This window comes from Miscanthus floridulus, chromosome 5 (genome assembly GCF_019320115.1).
Source record: "Miscanthus floridulus cultivar M001 chromosome 5, ASM1932011v1, whole genome shotgun sequence".
NCBI classification, from domain to species: Eukaryota; Viridiplantae; Streptophyta; class Magnoliopsida; order Poales; family Poaceae; genus Miscanthus; species Miscanthus floridulus.
Genome location: NC_089584.1, coordinates 80,227 through 104,361, shown reverse-complemented (window position 1 = coordinate 104,361; position 24,135 = coordinate 80,227). Strand labels below are relative to the sequence as shown.

The 24,135-nt window shown below is 42.4% G+C and overlaps 2 protein-coding genes and 2 long non-coding RNA genes across 6 annotated transcripts; 1 reads left to right on the top strand and 3 right to left on the bottom strand.

The window, feature by feature from the left end:
* Positions 1-7,784: 7,784 nt before the first annotated feature.
* On the top strand, positions 7,785-10,449 carry LOC136553225 (large ribosomal subunit protein uL29x-like). 2 transcript variants are annotated; one of them, XM_066544597.1, is made up of 4 exons: positions 7,785-7,938; positions 8,023-8,176; positions 8,278-8,417; positions 10,170-10,449. In XM_066544597.1, the coding sequence occupies exons 1-4, from the start codon at positions 7,935-7,937 to the stop codon at positions 10,202-10,204; spliced, it is 333 nt and encodes a 110-aa protein (XP_066400694.1). In that variant the 5' UTR covers positions 7,785-7,934; the 3' UTR covers positions 10,205-10,449. The 2 variants fall into 2 exon arrangements, with proteins under 2 accessions (XP_066400694.1, XP_066400693.1); XM_066544596.1 differs by having other exon boundaries at positions 8,278-8,435.
* Positions 10,450-13,741: 3,292 nt separating this feature from the next.
* LOC136451227 (zinc finger BED domain-containing protein RICESLEEPER 2-like) lies at positions 13,742-14,338 on the bottom strand. The gene is made up of 2 exons (XM_066451953.1): positions 14,334-14,338; positions 13,742-14,243 (listed from the first exon to the last, which is right to left on the bottom strand). The coding sequence occupies exons 1-2, from the start codon at positions 14,336-14,338 to the stop codon at positions 13,742-13,744; spliced, it is 507 nt and encodes a 168-aa protein (XP_066308050.1).
* A 35-nt stretch (positions 14,339-14,373) lies between these two features.
* On the bottom strand, positions 14,374-15,630 carry LOC136451274 (uncharacterized). Its single transcript, XR_010758565.1, has 3 exons — positions 15,473-15,630; positions 14,610-15,152; positions 14,374-14,516 (listed from the first exon to the last, which is right to left on the bottom strand). It is a non-coding gene; the product is annotated as an uncharacterized lncRNA (long non-coding RNA).
* A 968-nt stretch (positions 15,631-16,598) lies between these two features.
* Positions 16,599-20,144, bottom strand: LOC136451273 (uncharacterized). Of its 2 annotated transcripts, none has more exons than XR_010758563.1 (8): positions 19,838-20,144; positions 19,386-19,545; positions 18,840-18,936; positions 18,034-18,122; positions 17,836-17,913; positions 17,434-17,556; positions 16,988-17,267; positions 16,599-16,891 (listed from the first exon to the last, which is right to left on the bottom strand). It is a non-coding gene; the product is annotated as an uncharacterized lncRNA (long non-coding RNA). The 2 variants fall into 2 exon arrangements; XR_010758564.1 differs by having other exon boundaries at positions 16,599-16,839.
* Positions 20,145-24,135: the final 3,991 nt, after the last annotated feature.

The window sequence follows — 24,135 nt, the reverse complement described above, 5'->3', positions numbered from 1 at the left end:
GTTCAATGCACATGCGTTGAGCCCTCAATGCACACGGTAGTTCAATACACCAACTTTGTATAATATTTACTCATATAATATATGTCACATCGTCCAGAAGCGTACACCTAACTAATTAGTGCTTTCCTTTACCCATATGTCAGCATGACACGGATGACCGATCACAAAAGACCAGAGAACTTGACTGGGGCTGTGAACTGTGAAGCCACCCCCTTGCAACTGCAGCTCGTTTAGCTGTGTCTTGGTTGCTCTGATCAGGTTACGCCATTTGTCCTGAATAAACGACAGGTTTCAATGTATGATTGGAAAATGAAATCGCAGTAAGTTTTGGCTGTACAAGCAAACACACCTTGAGATCCACTAAAGTGCGGTAAGAATATGAGGCAAAGGACAGTTTTCTAATAGCAGACCACTTGCCAGCTCCAAACCGCGCCACACCATCAACCAGCTTCACGACCTCACACAATGTCCAAGCAACCAAGCTCGATGATGCTTGTATTGTGATAAATAAATCGAGCAGCATTATATACAAAGTTCAACAACAGTGGATTAAACCAGGATACAGAAAAGACTCCGCCATATAACTTACCACAGGCAACACGTCCGCCAGCATTTCCAGTGCTCTTGCTAAGCTCATGTCCACCTGATGAACCAGAGTAATTGTTAAATGAACACCTTTTATATAGGATTGATTTGTATAGCAATCGTACACCTATATTAGTTAGAAACAATAAGAGTGTCCAAAAATCAGCACAAAAGTGCTGCCTAAAAGACGCAAACAGAGAAACACTAGTTGACTCAACAAACTTTTGTTACAAAAGAAACATCCATGGAATAATTGATAACCAGACTCAAGTAGTACACATTCAGAAAGTAGTTAAAATCAAGAAACATCCATGGAATAATTGATAAACTAACTGATAGGCAGCAGATTGATCGAAAAGCATGTTAAAATTATTTGCAAAAGGAGAGAAATGCAGCTAATACACCTTTACTATCAGCTGCTTCTATGATGGGACATAGATAAACCTGGAAATACATGATAACAACAATATTTTATCAAGGCAATAAACTGAATATGATGGCAGCAAGAAATAAAATCAATTTTTGATGAAATACCTCATGATAATGTCTCTAAGTGCCCATGAATCATCAATGAAATGAGCTGTAATAGCCATGTACCCTCTTCTTTGGTTATCCGAGGTCCACAAGTCAGTAGCAATAGCAACTCTTGACTTAGTTCCAGCCATGTAGGATAGTGCCTTTTTCTTTTCTTCCACATATGTATTCATAATATCCTTCCTAAATATTACAGCAAGAAGAGGTAAAAATTTTAGAATAAAACTTTAGTGCAAACACACACAAAAATGACAGCTAGGTAGTGACAAATATTACCTAATAGTGTTTCTAGTCATCATCTTGAATAATGGCTGTAGTGCACTCACAAACCTTCGAAAGCCGGCATGGTCAACAATACATAAAGGATACTCATGCAGTACAATCATGGCAGCAAGCTCCTTCCTAGCAACTTCTGGATCGAATGTGTAATTCTCCACTGATATTTTTCCTCCTTTGGAACCGAACCTCAAGGCTGATTGTTCAAGTGCCTTCTGCTGAGCCTTCAGCTTGATCTTTTTAAGTGTGCAGATTTTCAAATGATCATGTAGATGCTTAGTCCCATTGGTGCTTTTCTCTCCAAGTTGCTTGTGGCAATGAAGGCATTGAGCCTTCACAATACCACAGACTTTGACCTTCTTGAAATCATTCCAAACAACAGAAGTCAGCTTTCTCTTAGTGCCAAAGTCCATGTCTTCGGGCTCATCGTCATCAATTTGTATCGGCTCAGAATCATTAACAGATTCAGTTTGTGGTGGAAGTGATTGTGAATCTTGTTGGCTGCTACTCCCGCTGCCTTAAGTTGCGTTCATAGTGAATCTGACAATTACCAAATAAATATGAATGAAATCTGCGACTATATATGAAATATGCAAACATAAATAAAATGCACAAAAACATGCTGCAATAATCTGAAGCTCAGAGCATAGAATATAAATATGAACATTGTAGCATACTATGTAGATCGTTACACACACATACATTCAATAATAATCTGAAGTTTTAACTAAATGATTAAGAACCATGGATTTTAGTTGCATTCATTCATAAATCATAACCATAGAATACAGTTTACACATGCAAAAATATTAATATAAACAAGCTAATAAGAGAAGAAGGTTAGCGAGATTAAAACCGACCCTATGGATTTTAGTAGCGGGAGGCCACCGTCGATTGATGCTTCCGGAGTGGTCGGAGCAGGAGCTCCTTCATTTGCAAGACGGCTTGTCGTCTTGGTCGTGGACTTTTTCATTTGAGGCTTTGGAGGTCGTCCCTTTGTAGTTGCAGAAGCGACAATGGCTACAGCAGGCGCCAACACGGCGGATCTAGTAGTCGGCATAGCATTTGGTGGCCGATCCAAATCCATGGCGTCCCTTCGCGAGGACCGCCGTATGTGGGTTAGTGAGTGAACGAGAACGACGCAGGCACGCAACCATAGCCCATACCCCGCCCATGCCCGATAGGCAAAATCTCGAGGGAGGACTAAGACACGCTTGTGCAAAGTGCAAGAGTGCAGGCTACATGGAGTCTTAGTTTCTCACCTTACTTCATCACCGTCCGAGCTTGGAGGCGGGGAGGGCGAAGCCATGGTGGCCGGCGGTGAAGGCTGTGCGGATGCGTCTCCCTTGATGCTCTGCAGGCGGCGCGGCCCTGGTGGTGTGGATCCGACGGTGAGCTGCTTCGGTGACTGCAAGTGGTCGATGGAGTGGAGTGGCTGCTGGAGGTGGAGTGGCCGCGGCGGCGGCGCCGGGTCTACTGCAGCGGCTGTGCTTGTGGGCCTGAGCGCCTCTACGCTGCTGCTTGTTGCCTTTGCGCCTCTGCGCCGGGTCTGCGGCGGCGCTGCTGCCGTGCTGCGGGTAGCAACTAGCAAGGGAGCGGCAAGCCGGCAAGCGACTGCTGCAGCCTGCAGCTGGGAGCGGGAGCCGGGAGGAGATTGCGGCGGCTGCGGGCCTGCTGCATTTTCGGGTAAGTATGGCCAAATTAAACTTGATTAAAAATTTCTCAAAAAAGGACAATATAATCGGGTTATATGGAGAATGAACGTTTAAGAAATTTACATGGTTCAGTCTGAATGGATCTAATTAACATGGGTTCAGGGTTTATACTGACTCCTATAAACAAAAGAGGATATGATAAAATATGCTACTGCAGCTAGTATTCCAGTTTAGAAATTTTCCAGTGAACCATGGCCATACCTTTAGACAAAGTTCATCGCAGCCGAAGGGATTGGAATTGTATCACAGCGGCAGATCTGTTGAGATATAGGACTCAGGCCATCTGATGAGATTGCACAACAGCCTAAATGTTTCATCATAAACACCCAAAATAAAAAATAAGAAACATGCTCTTCATCTAGCCTGACGCAGACGATACGATCACCCCACTTCGTATCACTATTAGCCACAACGAGACTTTATACGGAACCAAAGGTGCCCATTCCATTCAGGCCAGCATCATAGTGACTCATTTCTGCTTCCCAACCTTGTAACCCAATTATCTTCAACAGCTGGTACTCAGTGTAAAATTTCAATTTCAAGAATGATTAATCTCAACATAACCTTTAAAAATGAGAAATAAAGGCATGTTTAGATTATAGACAGGATGATAGCATTGTCTTGTAACCAATAAGTATATACTTGGGTTTTACATAATACCTAAATCAAAGTCATGCCAAGGCAAAGTTGTCGTCCCCCATGCAAGATATTGATATGTAGCCAACACCAGCAGGTCAACCCCAAGGTAGGCAACTGATCCTTCAGTAACTGATCTTTTTATCGACATAGAAATTGTTTCCATGGTTTCAGAGATATCCAAATTTTTATCAGTCAGTTTCATAGAAGAATTAAATAAATAATCACCAGTAAGCAAAGGTAAATGTCTCCTGGTATCTGGTTGCTTGAATAGGGAAGCTGGCTCGTGCCTCATTTTTTGTATCTGCTTGCACACCAAATTACTGAATATTAATCAAAGATGAGAATTATTTTACACATTCATATAAAACAAGAATTGCATTTAACAGTAACAATTAAAGCACTATCAGTCAGTACGACCAAATTTTGTTTCACAAAGCTAAATCGTGGAGCATCATGAATCAAGTTACCTAGCAACGGAAACACCATTGATCCCTGTGTTCTCTGGAACAATAATTTTTCCATGTTCTCTTTCATCAACACCTCGTTGCCCACCACTCTAGAACCCTGCATGGACTACAGCATTGATTCACCTGAAGGCAAATGAAACTCGAATCAGAGAAGTTTTAATTTCAGTAGGAGATGACGCAAGTCTTAGGAACATTCAACGAACTGAAAAAACCTTTCACCATGAAAATCAAACGACAGCCCATGTTTGAACAAATATGAACCAGACAACTTAAAAATTTGGACTATTAATCCCAACCATTACAAAGTAGAAGCAAATAGCTCCAGTTTATAACAAAAATTGCAATGGTAGCTTAAATATTCTCAGAATTTTCATGGAAGCAACAGCTTGTGTAAAATCTTGCCCAGGCAGACTCTTCATCGATCATCACTTCTCAAATTGCATATTTCAAAACCCATATTATCCATTAGTATTGGTTGATCTGCAACAACAACAATTGTTACCATCCAGTAGTATTGTCACTTAGACGTTTATTCAAAGATCTGTCCAAATAAGAAACAAGGATATAATCACGCAACATGGTACATATTCAGAAACTTACAGAAACCAAACCCATGTCAAGGCCACATGCCACACAGCATGGAAGACATCACATTCTCACAGGCTTTCCTTCAACAATAGGAATGCAACCTAAGAAAAAACAACACAAAGAAGACATCACATTCCCACAGGTTTCAGATGCACTAAAAAAAGCTTGAAATGAACTTGAAAGCAAATAATATACTCAATCTGACTGGTCAAGAATTAATTAATGGAATCCGACTGGTCAAGAATTAACTAATGGCCAGATCAAAAGAGCTACTCCTAGATTGCCACTTAAGAGTATTTGGTTCCAAACCAGATTTGCTAAAAATTGAAAGACACTTTAGGGTTCAGAGAACGAGATCAAATTATTTCATCTGTTTTGTTTTCATTTATTGCAAGAGATGCTTGAACATATGGCCTAAAATAAAGGTTTCAAAATATAACGTATTAGTTGAAGTAGAAATGCATGTTTCACACATGACTGCCAAGTTACCTAATAAAATCTGCAGTAAGTTGTTGTTGTGGATACCTCTCATGAAACTGCAACTAAAATGCAAGCTACAGTGTGCTACATTTATCTTATATTATTTACAAGATACATTATGCTTAGCTATATCTAATTGTACAGCCACTATAGATAAATAACGTGTACTTCAGAAAGGTAATAATGAATTGCACATAGCCCTGCCCACAAGCAGCACTGCAGTTGTCTCATAGCTATGTTTACACAAATATTACAAGGTAATCTTGATTGATACCCATGAAAAACGGACATTATACAATCCTCTGAACACAGAAAAGAAAATGGGAGAGGTGGCTTACACTTGCATTTGTGACCATTGGATTGATATTTTGACATGAACCAGAGCATAGCCAGTGCTTCTGTGCATTTTGCAATGCAAACCATACATTCATGCACCTACAAACATGAAGTGACCCGAGACAGTGAAATGAAATCGGAATACCTCATCAGTTTTTTGAAAAATGGATACCTCAGCATTTCAAAAGATAAAATATAAAGATTATTGTATAGAACAGAGAAAAAAGGAATCTTGGATCATCATTTGATATATCCTATATATCGTGAAGGTTACCTTAAAAAATTGCTTCTTTGGGAAATAATTCCTAGCCGTAAACTTCTATGAAGCATTCTTTTATACTTACATGAACACAAGGAACTAACTCTAAGATATACAGAATGAACAAATGACTCATATTGGTTTTATTTGTTTGAAAAACACCAATCCACAAATATCTAATTGTTCAATCATTTTGTTGAAAATGGAAAATTTGGTAAATAGAGAGAAATGGGGACAATATTGCTCGTGCAAAAAGATAGAGAGGAAGTATCACCAAAGTTGTTCATACCACACAATAGTGAAATGGTTTCCTCATCTTCACTATGGAGATGGTGGTCCTCCTCCATGACGCTTATCACCACATAAAGAACAATGAAAATAATTCCTATAGCTCCATTGAATCAGCTACCCCATCAGTCCTATAGATCCACCTTGACAATGCCAACAAGCTAAAAGAAAAAAAATACAGCCATAGTCAAAGCTCTTGCAGAATTTATGATTGGCTATCAGGATTATATCAGATCTGAACTCAGCGCTGCTAGAAGTTCAGAGCAAACAGGCAACATTTGGATTATCACTTAAATTGAATAGAAGTGGTATCACATAAGAAGCTGAGGCTTCAGCACTCATTGGAATATGAAGGTTGTAAGAAACAGACTGTTGTATAAGGAAATCAGTATAGTTGTTGTATGTAAATTGCAATCATTTCTATTACCCTCTGAGCATGATGGCATAACTTACCAGTGTGGCAACAATGTTCCATGATCTTCGATCGTGCCTCTATGTTAATAGCAGGCGTAACTGGTGGCTGCACAATATCTGATTAAAAACAGGCTCATAGCATCAGGAACCATGTGACAGTGGCAGTGAAAAAAAGTGCAAGGGCCTACTGCCTCTTATCCTGTGAAAATGGAGACTATTATAATCACCACAGAGTATATATGTGACTGTGAGAAGCAAAGGCAGTAACAAAGGCTGCATTTCATTTTTGGAAGAAAAAAAAAGACAGGCACTTGAGCACAGAATGGGTGGAACTGAATTTGAAATCCGTGCGGCGTCACCACCCGCGGCATTGCTCCATTTAGCACACTATCATCATCAGCTATAAAATCGGGGCAAACTAAGTCATTCATCAGGGGAAAAAAAATGTTTTAATTATCACTCCACCTAAAGAACAGTAATACAAATCAGAGTATACTACGGGGAACGCACAATAGAGTCTCAAAATTGGATTCAACCTAAGAACTACATGAGTCGCAGAGATAGAAATTAAAGGTAGTGCGATGGATAAATTTGGAAGATGGGATAGGGTGAGTTTTTATACCACTGGCCCAAAGCAATCACAGAAATTGAAGCATCAATTACATGCCAAGATTGTGAATTCCACCTTCAAATCTGAGAGTAAAGAACTCTTCCCCAATGTTTCCTTCTGTTTAGAAAAGAGGAACCCAGAGCTGCACGAACATGACTATGAAAAGGAAGAAAATTAGTACGCAAAACTGAGAAAGTCGAAAGGGAATGATTTTCCACAGGATTCACTCAAACTCTAGAAAGAAATGGGGAGGAGTAGGAGAAGAGGGAGGCGCGGGAAGGGAGCAGGAGAAGGGCGCGGATGAAAAACAATGAGTGATGGCCGCACCTGTGCGGAGTTGCCGTCGGGAGAAGAGCAGGCACCATCGCCGTCGGGAGAAGAACGCAAGACTCACCTGCAGATAGCCGCGGGTGGAGGTCGTCGTCGTGCCGCGCGAAAAGCCGCAGGTGGATGCTGTGGGAGGAGGTCGTCGTCGCCGTGCCGCGCTTGATGCCCGCCCGCTTGGCCCGGCCCATTTGGCCATCACTAGGCGAGATCGGCCGTACGCTGGTCCAGCTCCACACGGTAGGATTTCACTTTCAGCCCACACTGCGCCTCAATCTAGGGTTTTGTCTTCCCTTCTCTCTTACTTATAAGCCTCCCCCGCCGCCGGCAGTCAATTGCCTCCGCGCACAGCCTCCACCCCGCTCCGCCGCCTCCGCCGCCTCCGCTTTGCCCCTGACGCTGCAACCGCTACCGTCGCCATGGGTAAGCCGCGGCATCGCCAATGCATCATTGCGTCCGTCCTTACTAGTTTCTTGTGGATCTGACGCCTCCGTTGTTGTGCGGCAGACCCGGTCAAGTTGGACGAGATCCGGAAGAAGAGGAAGGCGGAACGGATGGCGCAGCTGAAGGAGCTCAAGGCGGAGCTGAAGAAACTCAAGGAGGAGCGATCTCTCCCCGGCGCCAAGGTCACCGACGGTGCCCCCAACAAGCTGTCCAAGATGTGCGCGCGCCCTCTCTCTTGTTCGCTTTCGCTTGCGCGTCTGTCTATCTTCGGGAATTGATTCTAACCGAGGCGAAATTGAATCTATCTGGGTTGTTCAGCGAGAAATTGCGCCCTTTTCTCGCGGAGGTGGCGAAGAAGCAGAGGGCGGCGCTGCGGGAGGCGTACAGCAACCGCGAACCCCCCATCCTCCGTCTCTACTCCCAAGAAGACCCGTGCTGCACCACCGCATCACCACCAGGTGTTATCATGCTCCCAGGTTGATATACCATGACCAATGCTACTCACTGTATTGCCTGCGGTCTATGTCAGTATCTGATGGCGTTATTTTTCGTTCGTAAGATGTTTTTTTTAGAGAATATTAATAATAATATAATAGTAGCTGAAATTAGGTGACTTTTATTTGGGAACCCATCATAAGATATTCTTGATTATCTGTGACTGGAGGGGTAGCTGTTCTATTGAAGAGTGTGTTTACTCTTCTTTTGAAGAGTGTTGTTTCTGATGATAGGACTGACTGTTACCTTAGCGGATTAGTGTTTAAAAAGCGCCCAAGGGCTGTGGGGTGATGGATTTTAAGTGGCTGGACGCTTAATCCGAAAGGGTGTTTTTTTTTTCTGCTTTTTGCTGCTTTAGTGTGTCGGCTGCACAGCACCGATTCATGTTTCCAATACTTATTCAGTGATTCTTGCATGCTACTGTCTCCTGCATGACAGGAACAGTGGGTAGTGATAGAGGAGGAAAAGTGAGATGTATGGAAACTCTATTTAGTAAATATATCGTTGATCGAAACATTCATCCTTGTGAAATTAAAAAATTTACAGTTTATAATGAAGAGTATATACACTTTGCTCTGTTCTCTGCGAAACGCCTAGAAACGCTAGGCAGCGCGTGGGTGCCAGGTGGAGCTGGAGCGCTTGCTTCTCTCTACGGCTTGTTAAGTATTGGTGGTTTTTGCTTAAACATTTTGGATGTGGTAGCAATTCTGCTTGCTGGTGTAATTGGTAATTCAAAGTTGACTCCTTATGCGCTTTTATGAAATTGTGCATTTCTAGCACTCTTCATGTAAAAGGACTGTTATTACCCCTAACATAGGTTGAAATAGTGGGATCTTTTGAAGACTGTTGTTCCAGATGATAGTAGTGACTGCACTAGTCTTATTAGTTTCTTGATAGCAGATGTTATGTCAAAGTTACCTTAGTAGTTTAGTGTTTAAAAAGCTGCGTCTAAGATCTTTCATCTAAGCGATTGCTTTTAAGTGCCTGGATGCTTAAGCATTCGAAAAGGTGTTTTTTCCTGCTTTTTGCTGCTTTAGTGTGTCAGTTGCACAGCACCGGTCCGTGTTTCCAATACTTATTCAGTGCTTCTTGCATGCTACTGCCTACTTTGCAGGACAGGAACAGTGGGTAGTGAAGAGGATAAGTGGGAGATGTATGGAAACTGTGTCTAGTAAATATCTGACTGATTGAAGTACTCATCCTTGTCAAATTTAAAAATTTACAGTGTATAATGAAGTATATATACACTTGGCTCTTTTTTTGCGAAATGCCTAGAAATGCTAGGCAGTGGTCTAGTTGCTAGGTGGAGCTGGAGCGCTTTATCTACCACTTTTTAAAACATTTGTGTTTTTTGCTTAAACATTTTAAATGTGGTAGCAAGTCAGCTTGCCGGTGTAGCTGGTATTTCAAAGTTGACACCTTATGCACTGTTATGAAATTGTTTGTGCATTTCTAGCACTCTTCAAGTAAATGGACTGTTTCTAGACAACTATAGTACCCTTAACATAGGTTGAAATAGTGGGATAACATTTTCATGTTGGCATGCCACATTCAATCCACTGTTTTTTAGATAATTGTTTTTCTTATGTTCTGACCTTTTATTTTTCCATTTTTGGAGATACCACTGGTTTTGCATCATACAAATGGGATGGACGTACCTTTTTTTTTGTTGGTTTAACCACACTGACCCAACATTTTATTGATTTGTCCCACAGCTTTCTCTGAAGATGGAGAGGGAAAGGAGGCATAAGAACTACTTCTCCATGAGGAAGTATAATAAAGGCCTAGGTCAGGACTGCGATGCAATGCCTAGCATAGTGTGGAAGTATTTTGTGTTTGCTCTGTTACCTGAAATGCCTAGATTGGTGTAAGTGGCATATTCTATTGACACTGAAATCTTACATGTTTCGTGGGAGCTTTGCTTTGTCTGTGTGAAATCTTACTTGTTTTGTGGAGCTTTGCATGAGAATGAAGTTGTCCTGCTTTTGGTCCAAAGGTTTCTATTTCCATCTTATGCTAACGTTTATCTGTTCATACGTCAAGATTCCGCTCAATTGTGCTGAAAGAGTTTTCTGGACAGTTTAACTCACCGTGCTAACGTTTATCTGTTCATGCATCAAATATGTTCCTGGTAACCCGGTTGGTCGATAAAAACTAAGTTGGGGGTTATAATCGAAGGGGTTGTTTCTACTCGTTCATGCCGTTTCATCAAGCCTGTTGATGCGCACTTGGGATGGAAGCATCAGAGGACGTATGTACGTTTAACTTGCATGGCTCGTTGATCACTGAAATGAAGCTCCTGAATGCAGCTCTAATTTATAAGTAGGGGGAAAAAAAGTAGCCATGCCAACACATTTCTCAGTCCACAGCAATTTCCATGGCTGGGTAGGGCCGGTTTCCCGTCAGGGGTTACTGCCCCATCCCCGTCCTCGTGGGGGGAAATTTCCCCGTCCCCGTGAAGGCTCACGGGGAGCAGTTCTTCCCCATCCCCGTCGCCGCTCGGGGATTTAATCTCCGCGGGGATTTCCATCCCCGCATCAAGCCATCAACTGCACATACAAAAGACCTGGTAGTTCAATGCACATGCGTTGAGCCCTCAATGCACACGGTAGTTCAATACACCAACTTTGTATAATATTTACTCATATAATATATGCCACATCGTCCAGAAGCGTACACCTAACTAATTAGTGCTTTCCTTTACCCATATATCAGCATGACACGGATGACCGATCACAAAAGACCAGAGAACTTGACTGGGGCTGTGAACTGTGAAGCCACCCCCTTGCAACTGCAGCTCGTTTAGCTGTGTCCTGGTTGCTCTGATCAGGTTACGCCATTTGTCCTGAATAAACAGCAGGTTTCAATGTATGATTGGAAAATGAAATCGCAGTAAGTTTTGGCTGTACAAGCAAACACACCTTGAGATCCACTGAAGTGCGGTTAGAATATGAGGCAAATGACAGTTTTCTAATCATAGACCACTTGCCAGCTCCAAACCGCGCCACACCATCAACCAGCTTCACGACCTCACACAATGTCCAAGCAACCAAGCTCGATGATGCTTGTATTGTGATAAATAAATCGAGCAGCATTATATACAAAGTTCAACAACAGTGGATTAAACCAGGATACAGAAAAGACTCCGCCATATAACTTACCACAGGCAACACGTCCGCCAGCATTTCCAGTGCTCTTGCTAAGCTCATGTCCACCTGATGAACCAGAGTAATTGTTAAATGAACACCTTTTATATAGGATTGATTTGTATAGCAATCATACACCTATATTAGTTAGAAACAATAAGAGTGTCCAAAAATCAGCACAAAAGTGCTGCCTAAAAGACGCAAACAGAGGAACACTAGTTGACTCAACAAACTTTTGTTACAAAAGAAACATCCATGGAATAATTGATAACCAGACTCAAGTAGTACACATTCAGAAAGTAGTTAAAATCAAGAAACATCCATGGAATAATTGATAAACTAACTGATAGGCAACAGATTGATCGAAAACCATGTTAAAATTGTTTGCAAAAGGAGAGAAATGCAGCTAATACACCTTTACTATCAACTGCTTCTATATGCCCTTTCTTTGTTTCTCAGAACTTACCTGACAGTGGGTTGAGAAGGAAAAACAAGTTAATACATGTACATGACATGGTCGAGAAGGGAAAACAAGTTAATACATATGTACGGAACATGCAAAACTGCAATTGCTTCCATATTTCCATTTACTTGCTTAGCTTCTAAAGCTTGCATTTACTCGCGTCAATTTGTAAACATGCAAAAGGCATACAGCGTACCTTTAGTGGAACTTCAGGTGCTTCCCTCAGGTGGTTTCCCTTGTCACCATCATTTGCCAATAGCCCAATATCATCTCAACTGCTGTCTGAATCCCTCGTCACCACAGCAGTCACCATTTGCACAACCAATTGCTCAATCACGGTCACTACAGTGAAAACAGAAGAATCAATTTAGTAGCACCAATCTGTCTAAGGGCCAATTAAGAACTTGGTGCTTCGGCAATACAACAATGCATCACCAACTAGGAATCCAGCATTACAACACAAAATGACAAGTTCATCACCAACTGGCTGCACAACAGCACAAAAGTAGCACCATAAGTTTACAAGTTCATGGGCTCATCACAAAGAGGCATTACAACACAAAATGACAAGTTCATAACAATCTTGGAAGCAAACACTAAGGAGTGATACAACAGCCCAGCAGCAGCCAACTGACCCAACTCTTGTCTTCAAAGTTCAAACAAGTGCTAGTCCCTATATCCAACAACCAGCAAAATAAATACAATTAGTCAAGTATGAGTCAACAAAGAGACTAAAGTATTTATCAATTTTAGTTTTACACTTTACCTCAATCCCATCTTGGATCTCTTGAAGACAACTCCAAAAGCTAGCAGTTTCAACATTGTCTTCACCTACAGAAAAGCATTAGAAGAATTAATTTAGAACCATGACACTTGTAGAATGTATGGAGTATACCACAAATGGGACAGCACAAGTACCTTGGTATTTGTTTCGCAGCCAGTTCTATGAACACATTAAAGCCTCCAGGATATCTGAATTAAGCCTACTGCGGTGCTCACTAAGAACACGTCCACTAGTGCTAAATGCAGATTCAGATGCAACTGTACTAACTGGGATGGCAAATATATCTCGTGCTACCTTCCTCAATATGGGATAACGTGTCCCAGCTACCTTCCACCAATCAAGAATCTTGAAGTTTTCTGTCTCAATTGGAACCAACTCTTCTTCCAAGTACCTTTCTAGCTCTGATTTGAATCTAAATGTTGTTGGCCTTCTACTAGCAACACGTGCACTGATTATAGACAATACACCCGAACTAGAAAGTGGAGGAGCTGAGGATTCTGTATTATCTTCATCCTCTTCCACTTCATACTCCTTCATCAAATCATACAGATAGTTTCTAATCTCAGTAACTCTCTCTGTACACTCTTCATGTGAGTGACCAGTGAGGGTTTCAATGAACCCAAGGAGGAAGTCGGTCTTAAACCGGGGATCTAAAATGGTGGCCAATCCCATTGGTCCTTGAATCTCCTTCCAATACTTATTAAACTTCTCATCCATTTCAAACGACATTTTCTCTATAACGGGATTGCCACAAAAACTCTATTTTCTGATTTGCTCTTGAGCCTCACAGATTTTAAGAAGATGAATATTGGCTGTCACATAATTTGTCCTAGAAAATACTGTTGTAATATCATTAAACAACTTGAGTCTACCAACTACATCTCTACAAAAATCCTATTCTTCCTCACTAGGTGCACAATCATACAACTTGTCAACAATTGATGCACGACTAAAAACAGCTTTGTAAGGCATTGCAATGCTAAGCATCTTGAAGGTAGAGTTCCACCTAGTCTTGCAATCAAGGCCTAACTTGTGTTTCAATTTTACTTTGACATGTTTAGCAATTTCTTCAAATTTCTCTATTCTTTTAGGTGTGGCTGTCCAATAGGCAACACTCTCACGAATTTTTGCAATTGAATCCTTTATCACCTCTAAACCATCCCTCACAATCAAGTTTAGAATATAGGCAGCACAACGCATATGCAACAGTTTTCCATCCAACATTAGCTTTGATTTGCCTATCTTCTTGACAAGTTCAGGGATTACCTTATCATTAGTGCTACAGTTATCAAGAGTCAAAGTTGAGATCTTTTCATCTAAGTTCCACTCCACCAATGCTTCATAGAGCACTTCACTGATAACTTCAGCTGTGTGTGGAGCTGGGACATAGATAAACCTGGAAATACATGATAACAACAATATTTTATCAAGGCAATAAACTGAATATGATGGCAGCAAGAAATAAAATCAATTTTTGATGAAATACCTCATGATAATGTCTCTAAGTGCCCATGAATCATCAATGAAATGAGCTGTAATAGCCATGTACCCTTTTCTTTGGTTATCCGAGGTCCACAAGTCAGTAGTAATAGCAACTCTTGACTTAGTTCCAGCCATGTAGGATAGTGCCTTTTTCTTTTCTTCCACATATGTATTCATAATATCCTTCCTAAATATTACAGCAAGAAGAGGTAAAAATTTTAGAATAAAACTTTAGTGCAAACACACACAAAAATGACAGCTAGGTAGTGCCAAATATTACCTAATAGTGTTTCTAGTCATCATCTTGAATAATGGCTGTAGTGCACTCACAAACCTTCGAAAGCCGGCATGGTCAACAATACATAAAGGATACTCATGCAGTACAATCATGGCAGCAAGCTCCTTCCTAGCAACTTCTGGATCAAATGTGTAATTCTCCACTGATATTTTTCCTCCTTCTTTGGAACCGAACCTCAAGGCTGATTGTTCAAGTGCCTTCTGCTGAGCCTTCAGCTTGATCTTTTTAAGTGTGCAGATTTTCAAATGATCATGTAGATGCTTAGTCCCATTGGTGCTTTTCTCTCCAAGTTGCTTGTGGCAATGAAGGCATTGAGCCTTCACAATACCACAGACTTTGACCTTCTTGAAATCATTCCAAACAACAGAAGTCAGCTTTCTCTTAGTGCCAAAGTCCATGTCTTCGGGCTCATCGTCATCAATTTGTATCGGCTCAGAATCATTAACAGATTCAGTTTGTGGTGGAAGTGATTGTGAATCTTGTTGGCTGCTACTCCCGCTGCCTTAAGTTGCGTTCATAGTGAATCTGACAATTACCAAATAAATATGAATGAAATCTGCGACTATATATGAAATATGCAAACATAAATAAAATGCACAAAAACATGCGGCAATAATCTGAAGCTCAGAGCATAGAATATAAATATGAACATTGTAGCATACTATGTAGATCGTTACACACACATACATTCAATAATAATCTGAAGTTTTAACTAAATGATTAAGAACCATGGATTTTAGTTGCATTCATTCATAAATCATAACCATGGAATACAGTTTACACATGCAAAAATATTAATATAAACAAGCTAATAAGAGAAGAAGGTTAGCGAGATTAAAACCGACCCTATGGATTTTAGTAGCGGGAGGCCACCGTCGATTGATGCTTCCGGAGTGGTCGGAGCAGGAGCTCCTTCATTTGCAAGACGGCTTGTCGTCTTGGTCGTGGACTTTTTCATTTGAGGCTTTGGAGGTCGTCCCTTTGCAGTTGCAGAAGCGACAATGGCTACAGCAGGCGCCAACACGGCGGATCTAGTAGTCGGCATAGCATTTGGTGGCCGATCCAAATCCATGGCGTCCCTTCGTGAGGACCGCCGTATGTGGGTTAGTGAGTGAACGAGAACGACGCAGGCACGCAGCCATAGCCCATACCCCGCCCATGCCCGATAGGCAAAATCTCGAGGGAGGACTAAGACATGCTTGTGCAAAGTGCAAGAGTGCAGGCTACATGGAGTCTTAGTTTCTCACCTTACTTCATCACCGTCCAAGCTTGGAGGCGGGGAGGGCGAAGCCATGGTGGCCGGCGGTGAAGGCTGTGCGGATGCGTCTCCCTTGATGCTCTGCAGGCGGCACGGCCCTGGTGGTGTGGATCCGACGGTGAGCTGCTTCGGTGACTGCAAGTGGTCGATGGAGTGGAGTGGCTGCTGGAGGTGGAGTGGCCGCGGCGGCGGCGCCGGGTCTACGGTAGCGGCTGTGCTTGTGGGCCTGAGCGCCTCTACGCTGCTGCTTGTTGCCTTTGCGCCTCTGCGCCGGGTCTGCGGCGGCGCTGCTGCCGTGCTGCGGGTAGCAACTAGCAAGGGAGCGGCAAGCCGGCAAGCGACTGCTGCAGCCTGCAGCTGGGAGCGAGAGCCGGGAGGAGATTGCGGCGGCTGCGGGCCTGCTGCATTTTCGGGTAAGTATGGCCAAATTAAACTTGATTAAAAATTTCTCAAAAAAGGACAATATAATCGGGTTATATGGAGAATGAACGTTTAAGAAATTTACATGGTTCAGTCTGAATGGATCTAATTAACATGGGTTCAGGGTTTATACTGACTCCTATGAACAAAAGAGGATATGATAAAATATGCTACTGCAGCTAGTATTCCAGTTTAGAAATTTTCCAGTGAACCATGGCCATACCTTTAGACAAAGTTCATCGCAGCCGAAGGGATTGGAATCGTATCACAGCGGCAGATCTGTTGAAATATAGGACTCAGGCCATCTGATGAGATTGCACAACAGCCTAAATGTTTCATCATAAACACCCAAAATAAAAAATAAGAAACATGCTCTTCATCTAGCCTGACGCAGACGATACGATCACCCCACTTCGTATCACTATTAGCCACAACGAGACTTTATACGGAACCAAAGGTGCCCATTCCATTCAGGCCAGCATCATAGTGACTCATTTCTGCTTCCCAACCTTGTAACCCAATTATCTTCAACAGCTAGTACTCAGTGTAAAATTTCAATTTCAAGAATGATTAATCTCAACATAACCTTTAAAAATGAGAAATAAAGGCATGTTTAGATTATAGACAGGATGATAGCATTGTCTTGTAACCAATAAGTATATACTTGGGTTTTTCATAATACCTAAATCAAAGTCATGCCAAGGCAAAGTTGTCGTCCCCCATGCAAGATATTGATATGTAGCCAACACCAGCAGGTCAACCCCAAGGTAGGCAACTGATCCTTCAATAACTGATCTTTTTATCGACATAGAAATTGTTTCCATGGTTTCAGAGATATCCAAATTTTTATCAGTCAGTTTCATAGAAGAATTAAATAAATAATCACCAGTAAGCAAAGGTAAATGTCTCCTGGTATCTGGTTGCTTGAATAGGGAAGCTGGCTCGTGCCTCATTTTTTGTATCTGCTTGCACACCAAATTACTGAATATTAATCAAAGATGAGAATTATTTTACACATTCATATAAAACTAGAATTGCATTTAACAGTAACAATTAAAGCACTATCAGTCAGTACGACCAAATTTTGTGTCACAAAGCTAAATCGTGGAGCATCATGAATCAAGTTACCTAGCAACGGAAACACCATTGATCCCTGTGTTCTCTGGAACAATAATTTTTCCATGTTCTCTTTCATCAACACCTCGTTGCCCACCACTCTAGAACCCTGCATGGACTACAGCATTGATTCACCTGAAGGCAAATGAAACTCGAATCAGAGAAGTTTTAATTTCAGTAGGAGATGACGCAAGTCTTAGGAACATTCAACGAACTGAAAAAACCTTTCACCATGAAAATCAAACGACAGCCCATGTTTGAACAAATATGAACCAGACAACTTAAAAATTTGGACTATTAATCCCAACCATTACAAAGTAGAAGCAAATAGCTCCAGTTTATAACAAAGATTGCAATGGTAGCTTAAATATTCTCAGAATTTTCATGGAAGCAACAGCTTGTGTAAAATCTTGCCCAGGCAGACTCTTCATCGATCATCACTTCTCAAATTGCATATTTCAAAACCCATATTATCCATTAGTATTGGTTGATCTGCAACAACAACAATTGTTACCATCCAGTAGTATTGTCACTTAGACGTTTATTCAAAGATCTGTCCAAATAAGAAACAAGGATATAATCACGCAACATGGTACATATTCAGAAACTTACAGAAACCAAACCCATGTCAAGGCCACATGCCACACAGCATGGAAGACATCACATTCTCACAGGCTTTCCTTCAACAATAGGAATGCAACCTAAGAAAAAACAACACAAAGAAGACATCACATTCTCACAGGTTTCAGATGCACTAAAAAAAGCTTGAAATGAACTTGAAAGCAAATAATATACTCAATCTGACTGGTCAAGAATTAATTAATGGAATCCGACTGGTCAAGAATTAACTAATGGCCAGATCAAAAGAGCTACTCCTAGATTGCCACTTAAGAGTATTTGGTTCCAAACCAGATTTGCTAAAAATTGAAAGACACTTTAGGGTTCAGAGAACGAGATCAAATTATTTCATCTGTTTTGTTTTCATTTATTGCAAGAGATGCTTGAACATATGGCCTAAAATAAAGGTTTCAAAATATAACGTATTAGTTGAAGTAGAAATGCATGTTTCACACATGACTGCCAAGTTACCTAATAAAATCTGCAGTAAGTTGTTGTTGTGGATACCTCTCATGAAACTGCAACTAAAATGCAAGCTACAGTGTGCTACATTTATCTTATATTATTTACAAGATACATTATGCTTAGCTATATCTAATTGTACAGCCACTATAGATAAATAACGTGTACTTCAGAAAGGTAATAATGAATTGCACATAGCCCTGCCCACAAGCAGCACTGCAGTTGTCTCATAGCTATGTTTACACAAATATTACAAGGTAATCTTGATTGACACCCATGAAAAACGGACATTATACAATCCTCTGAACACAGAAAAGAAAATGGGAGAGGTGGCTTACACTTGCATTTGTGACCATTGGATTGATATTTTGACATGAACCAGAGCATAGCCAGTGCTTCTGTGCATTTTGCAATGCAAACCATACATTCATGCACCTACAAACATGAAGTGACCCGAGACAGTGAAATGAAATCGGAATACCTCATCAGTTTTTTGAAAAATGGATACCTCAACATTTCAAAAGATAAAATATAAAGATTATTGTATAGAACAGAGAAAAAAGGAATCTTGGATCATCATTTGATATATCCTATATATCGTGAAGGTTACCTTAAAAAATTGCTTCTTTGGGAAATAATTCCTAGCCGTAAACTTCTATGAAGCATTCTTTTATACTTACATGAACACAAGGAACTAACTCTAAGATATACAGAATGAACAAATGACTCATATTGGTTTTATTTGTTTGAAAAACACCAATCCACAAATATCTAATTGTTCAATCATTTTGTTGAAAATGGAAAATTTGGTAAATAGAGAGAAATGGGGACAATATTGCTCGTGCAAAAAGATAGAGAGGAAGTATCACCAAAGTTGTTCATACCACACAATAGTGAAATGGTTTCCTCATCTTCACTATGGAGATGGTGGTCCTCCTCCATGACGCTTATCACCACATAAAGAACAATGAAAATAATTCCTATAGCTCCATTGAATCAGCTACCCCATCAGTCCTATAGATCCACCTTGACAATGCCAACAAGCTAAAAGAAAAAAAATACAGCCATAGTCAAAGCTCTTGCAGAATTTATGATTGGCTATCAGGATTATATCAGATCTGAACTCAGCGCTGCTAGAAGTTCAGAGCAAACAGGCAACATTTGGATTATCACTTAAATTGAATAGAAGTGGTATCACATAAGAAGCTGAGGCTTCAGCACTCATTGGAATATGAAGGTTGTAAGAAACAGACTGTTGTATAAGGAAATCAGTATAGTTGTTGTATGTAAATTGCAATCATTTCTATTACCCTCTGAGCATGATGGCATAACTTACCAGTGTGGCAACAATGTTCCATGATCTTCGATCGTGCCTCTATGTTAATAGCAGGCGTAACTGGTGGCTGCACAATATCTGATTAAAAACAGGCTCATAGCATCAGGAACCATGTGACAGTGGCAGTGAAAAAAAGTGCAAGGGCCTACTGCTTCTTATCCTGTGAAAATGGAGACTATTATAATCACCACAGAGTATATATGTGACTGTGAGAAGCAAAGGCAGTAACAAAGGCTGCATTTCATTTTTGGAAGAAAAAAAAAGACAGGCACTTGAGCACAGAATGGGTGGAACTGAATTTGAAATCCGTGCGGCATCACCACCCGCGGCATTGCTCCATTTAGCACACTATCATCATCAGCTATAAAATCGGGGCAAACTAAGTCATTCATCAGGAAAAAAAAATGTTTTAATCTCGACATCAGTCTTGGAGTGCGACACCACTGCAAGGCCTCTTGGCTCCGCTACGGGAGCGTTTGGGCACCCGTCCGGGAGTGGTCGGCACCACTGCAGGACCGCTCGAAACCACTCCCGGAGTGCTCGGCACCGCCCCAGGAGTGCTCAGCTCCGTTGCTAGAGTGGTCGGCACCTCCTCTCTAGTGTCTCCACCACCGTGGATGACCAAGTGCTCGACGACGAAGGTGCTGGTGATGCCGCCAGCTTCCCCCGTGCCCGGACTATCCTAATCCTAGGCCGCCTTCTCGTCGAACATGACATAGCGCGAGACAACCACCTTGCCTCCGTGTGGGTCATAGAGCCGGTACGCCTTGGTACCTTCCTCGTAGCCCAGGAGCACCACCGGTGTGCTCCTGTCCTCCAACTTGGTGAGGACCGGCTTTGTCTTCCTGACGTGGCCGATGCAGTCGAATGTCCGCTGGAAGGACACGCTCGGCTTACGCCCATATCAAGCTTCGAACAGCGTCTTACCCTTTAGGGCCTTGGTGGGCGCACGGTTGAGGATGAACACCGCCATGGTCACCGCCTCACCCTAGAACCTTGCCGACATGCCCTTGGCCTTCATCTTGGATCGAGCCATGCCGACCACCGTCTGGTTCTGCTGCTCCACCATGCCATTTTGTTGTGGCGAGTACGGCGTGGTGTGGTGTCGCACCACACCCTGATCCACGCAGTATGCAGTGAACTCCATTGAAGTAAATTTGCTACCGCGATCAGTCCTCAGCACGCGCAGCTTCTTGACGCTCTCCGCCTCCGCGCGTGCCTTGAACTTCTTGACCGCTTTTGCCGCATCGGTCTTGTTGGTTAGAAGCTGCACCCATATGTACCGGCTGGCATTCCACGCTCGCGGGGCCTGCCGCAGCCCGTAGAGCGCCTTGCATAGTTGGAGCACCCTGTGCTCTGCTCCCTTGACAGCGAAACCCGGAGGTTGCCTAACGAAGAGCCAAGTGTATATATACTTCATTATACACTGTAAATTTTTAAATTTGACAAGGATGAGTACTTCAATCAGTCAGATATTTACTAGACACAGTTTCCATACATCTCCCACTTATCCTCTTCACTACCCACTGTTCCTGTCATGCAAAGTAGGCAGTAGCATGCAAGAAGCACTGAATAAGTATTGGAAACACGGACCGGTGTTGTGCAACTGACACACTAAAGCAGCAAAAAGCAGGAAAAAAACACCTTTTCGAATGCTTAAGCATCCAGGCACTTAAAAGCAATCGCTTAGATGAAAGACCTTAGGCGCAGCTTTTTAAACACTAAACTACTAAGGTAACTTTGACATAACATCTGCTATCAAGAAACTAATAAGACTAGTGCAGTCACTACTATCATCTGGAACAACAGTCTTCAAAAGATCCCACTATTTCAACCTATGTTAGGGGTAATAACAGTCCTTTTACATGAAGAGTGCTAGAAATGCACAATTTCATAAAAGCGCATAAGGAGTCAACTTTGAATTACCAATTACACCAGCAAGCAGAATTGCTACCACATCTAAAATGTTTAAGCAAAAACCACCAATACTTAACAAGCCGTAGAGAGAAGCAAGCGCTCCAGCTCCACCTAGCACCCACGCGCTGCCTAGCGTTTCTAGGCGTTTCGCAGAGAACAGAGCAAAGTGTATATACTCTTCATTATAAACTGTAAATTTTTTAATTTCACAAGGATGAATGTTTCGATCAACGATATATTTACTAAATAGAGTTTCCATACATCTCACTTTTCCTCCTCTATCACTACCCACTGTTCCTGTCATGCAGGAGACAGTAGCATGCAAGAATCACTGAATAAGTATTGGAAACATGAATCGGTGCTGTGCAGCCGACACACTAAAGCAACAAAAAGCAGAAAAAAAACACCCTTTCGGATTAAGCGTCAATCCACTTAAAATCCATCGCCCCACAACCCTTGGGCGTAGCTTTTTAAACACTAATCCGCTAAGGTAACAGTCAGTCCTATCGTCAGAAACAACACTCTTCAAAAGAAGAGTAAACAATCAGTACTATCGTCGAAACAACACTCTTCAAAAAGAACAGCTACCCCTCCGGTCGCATATAATCAAGAATATCTTATGATGGGTTCCCAAATAAAACAGTCACCTAATTTCAGCTACTATTATATTATTATTAATATTCTCTAAAAAACATCTTACGAACGAAAAATAACGCCATCAGATACTGACATAGACCGCAGGCAATACAGTGAGTAGCATTGGTCATGGTATATCAACCTGGGAGCATGATAACACCTGGTGGTGATGCGGCGGTGCAGCACGGGTCTTCTTGGGAGTTGAGACGGAGGATGGGGGGTTCGCGGTTGCTGTACACCTCCCGCAGCGCCGCCCTCTGCTTCTTCGACACCTCCGCGAGAAAAGGGTGCAATTTCTCGCTGAACAACCCAGATAGATTCAATTTCGCCTCGGTTAGAATGAATTCCCGAAGATAGACAGACGCGCAAGCGAAAGCGAACAAGAGAGAGGGCGCGCGTACATCTTGGACAGCTTGTTGGGGGCACCGTCGGTGACCTTGGCGCCGGGGAGAGATCGCTCCTCCTTGAGTTTCTTCAGCTCCGCCTTGAGCTCCTTCAGCTGCGCCATCCGTTCCGCCTTCCTCTTCTTCCGGATCTCGTCCAACTTGACCGGGTCTGCCGCACAACAACGGAGGCGTCAGATCCACAAGAAACTAGTAAGGACGGACGCAGTGATGCATTGGCGATGCCGTGGCTTACCCATGGCGACGGTAGCGGTTGCAGCGTCAGGGGCAAAGCGGAGGCGGTGGTGGCGGGGGGGTGGAGGCTGTGCGCGAAGCACACGACACGGCACGGCACGACTCATTCCAGATGGTACTCTTGATGTCACGCACTGCTCAGGCCTGAATTCCTAGGAACCAGCTCCTCTAACTTAGGAAGGACTACGTCCTGGGACGTACTTGTGCCCGATGCCCTTCGTTTCTGATCGAGCGGCAGGAAGCAAACAACCAATCCAGCGGCAGGAAACAAGCAGGAAGGCACAGATGCGTCGGCCCATGTAAACAATGTGGCCCAGGTAGCATCGAGAAGCACTCTTATTTGAGAAAAAAAAATGGAGGCACTCCAGATCTCACCGGCTCGCCGCCCACGCCCTCGGAAAAGATCGCCGCCGGCCGATTGTTTTTGCTCGCCACCTCCTTCGGCTAGGTGAGCAGGCCCCTGAGACAGCGACCTCTACTGACGTCGCTGGCTCCCATGTCATCCTTCCTATTCCTCGACCCCACGAAAGAGACGTGCTTCAAGATAGCCGTCGGCCAATTGCTGCTGGTCGCCACCTCCCTCGGCGTAGATGTGCTGGCGCAGGTGAGCAGCCCCTAAGAAAGCGAGGGGCAACGGAGGAAGGGTGGCCGCTACTGCCAAGCCTACGGCACCATGGAACGAGGGGCACCACACACAGCTCTGGACGAGGGCAACAGCGGCAGGTTGAGAAGACAAGGTTCAGAGTAGCAGTAGACAGATAGTTGAGAATTAAAAATGTAAAATGATGTGAATTGAGATTATAGCTCTGTATTGGTTGTGATGATGGAATGTTTGTCAATTTGAGTGCCTGAACCTTGTCATTTTGAAACTTCAGTGCTTTTTTGGTAGTTGTGTCGATTTGAAATCTCTGAATGCAAAAGAGTTTCAGATTTTGTACTCAAATACTATCAATGAGGCTTGCAGAGTGGCAACAGAAAGCTGAACATATATAGCAGGTCACTTCTATGTGGCAAATATATGACCGTCAATTCAACTAGTGCAAATATATACATAACTAAAGTTTTTTCAGAGTAGCACATTACTAATATGTGGCAAAAGGAAGTTGT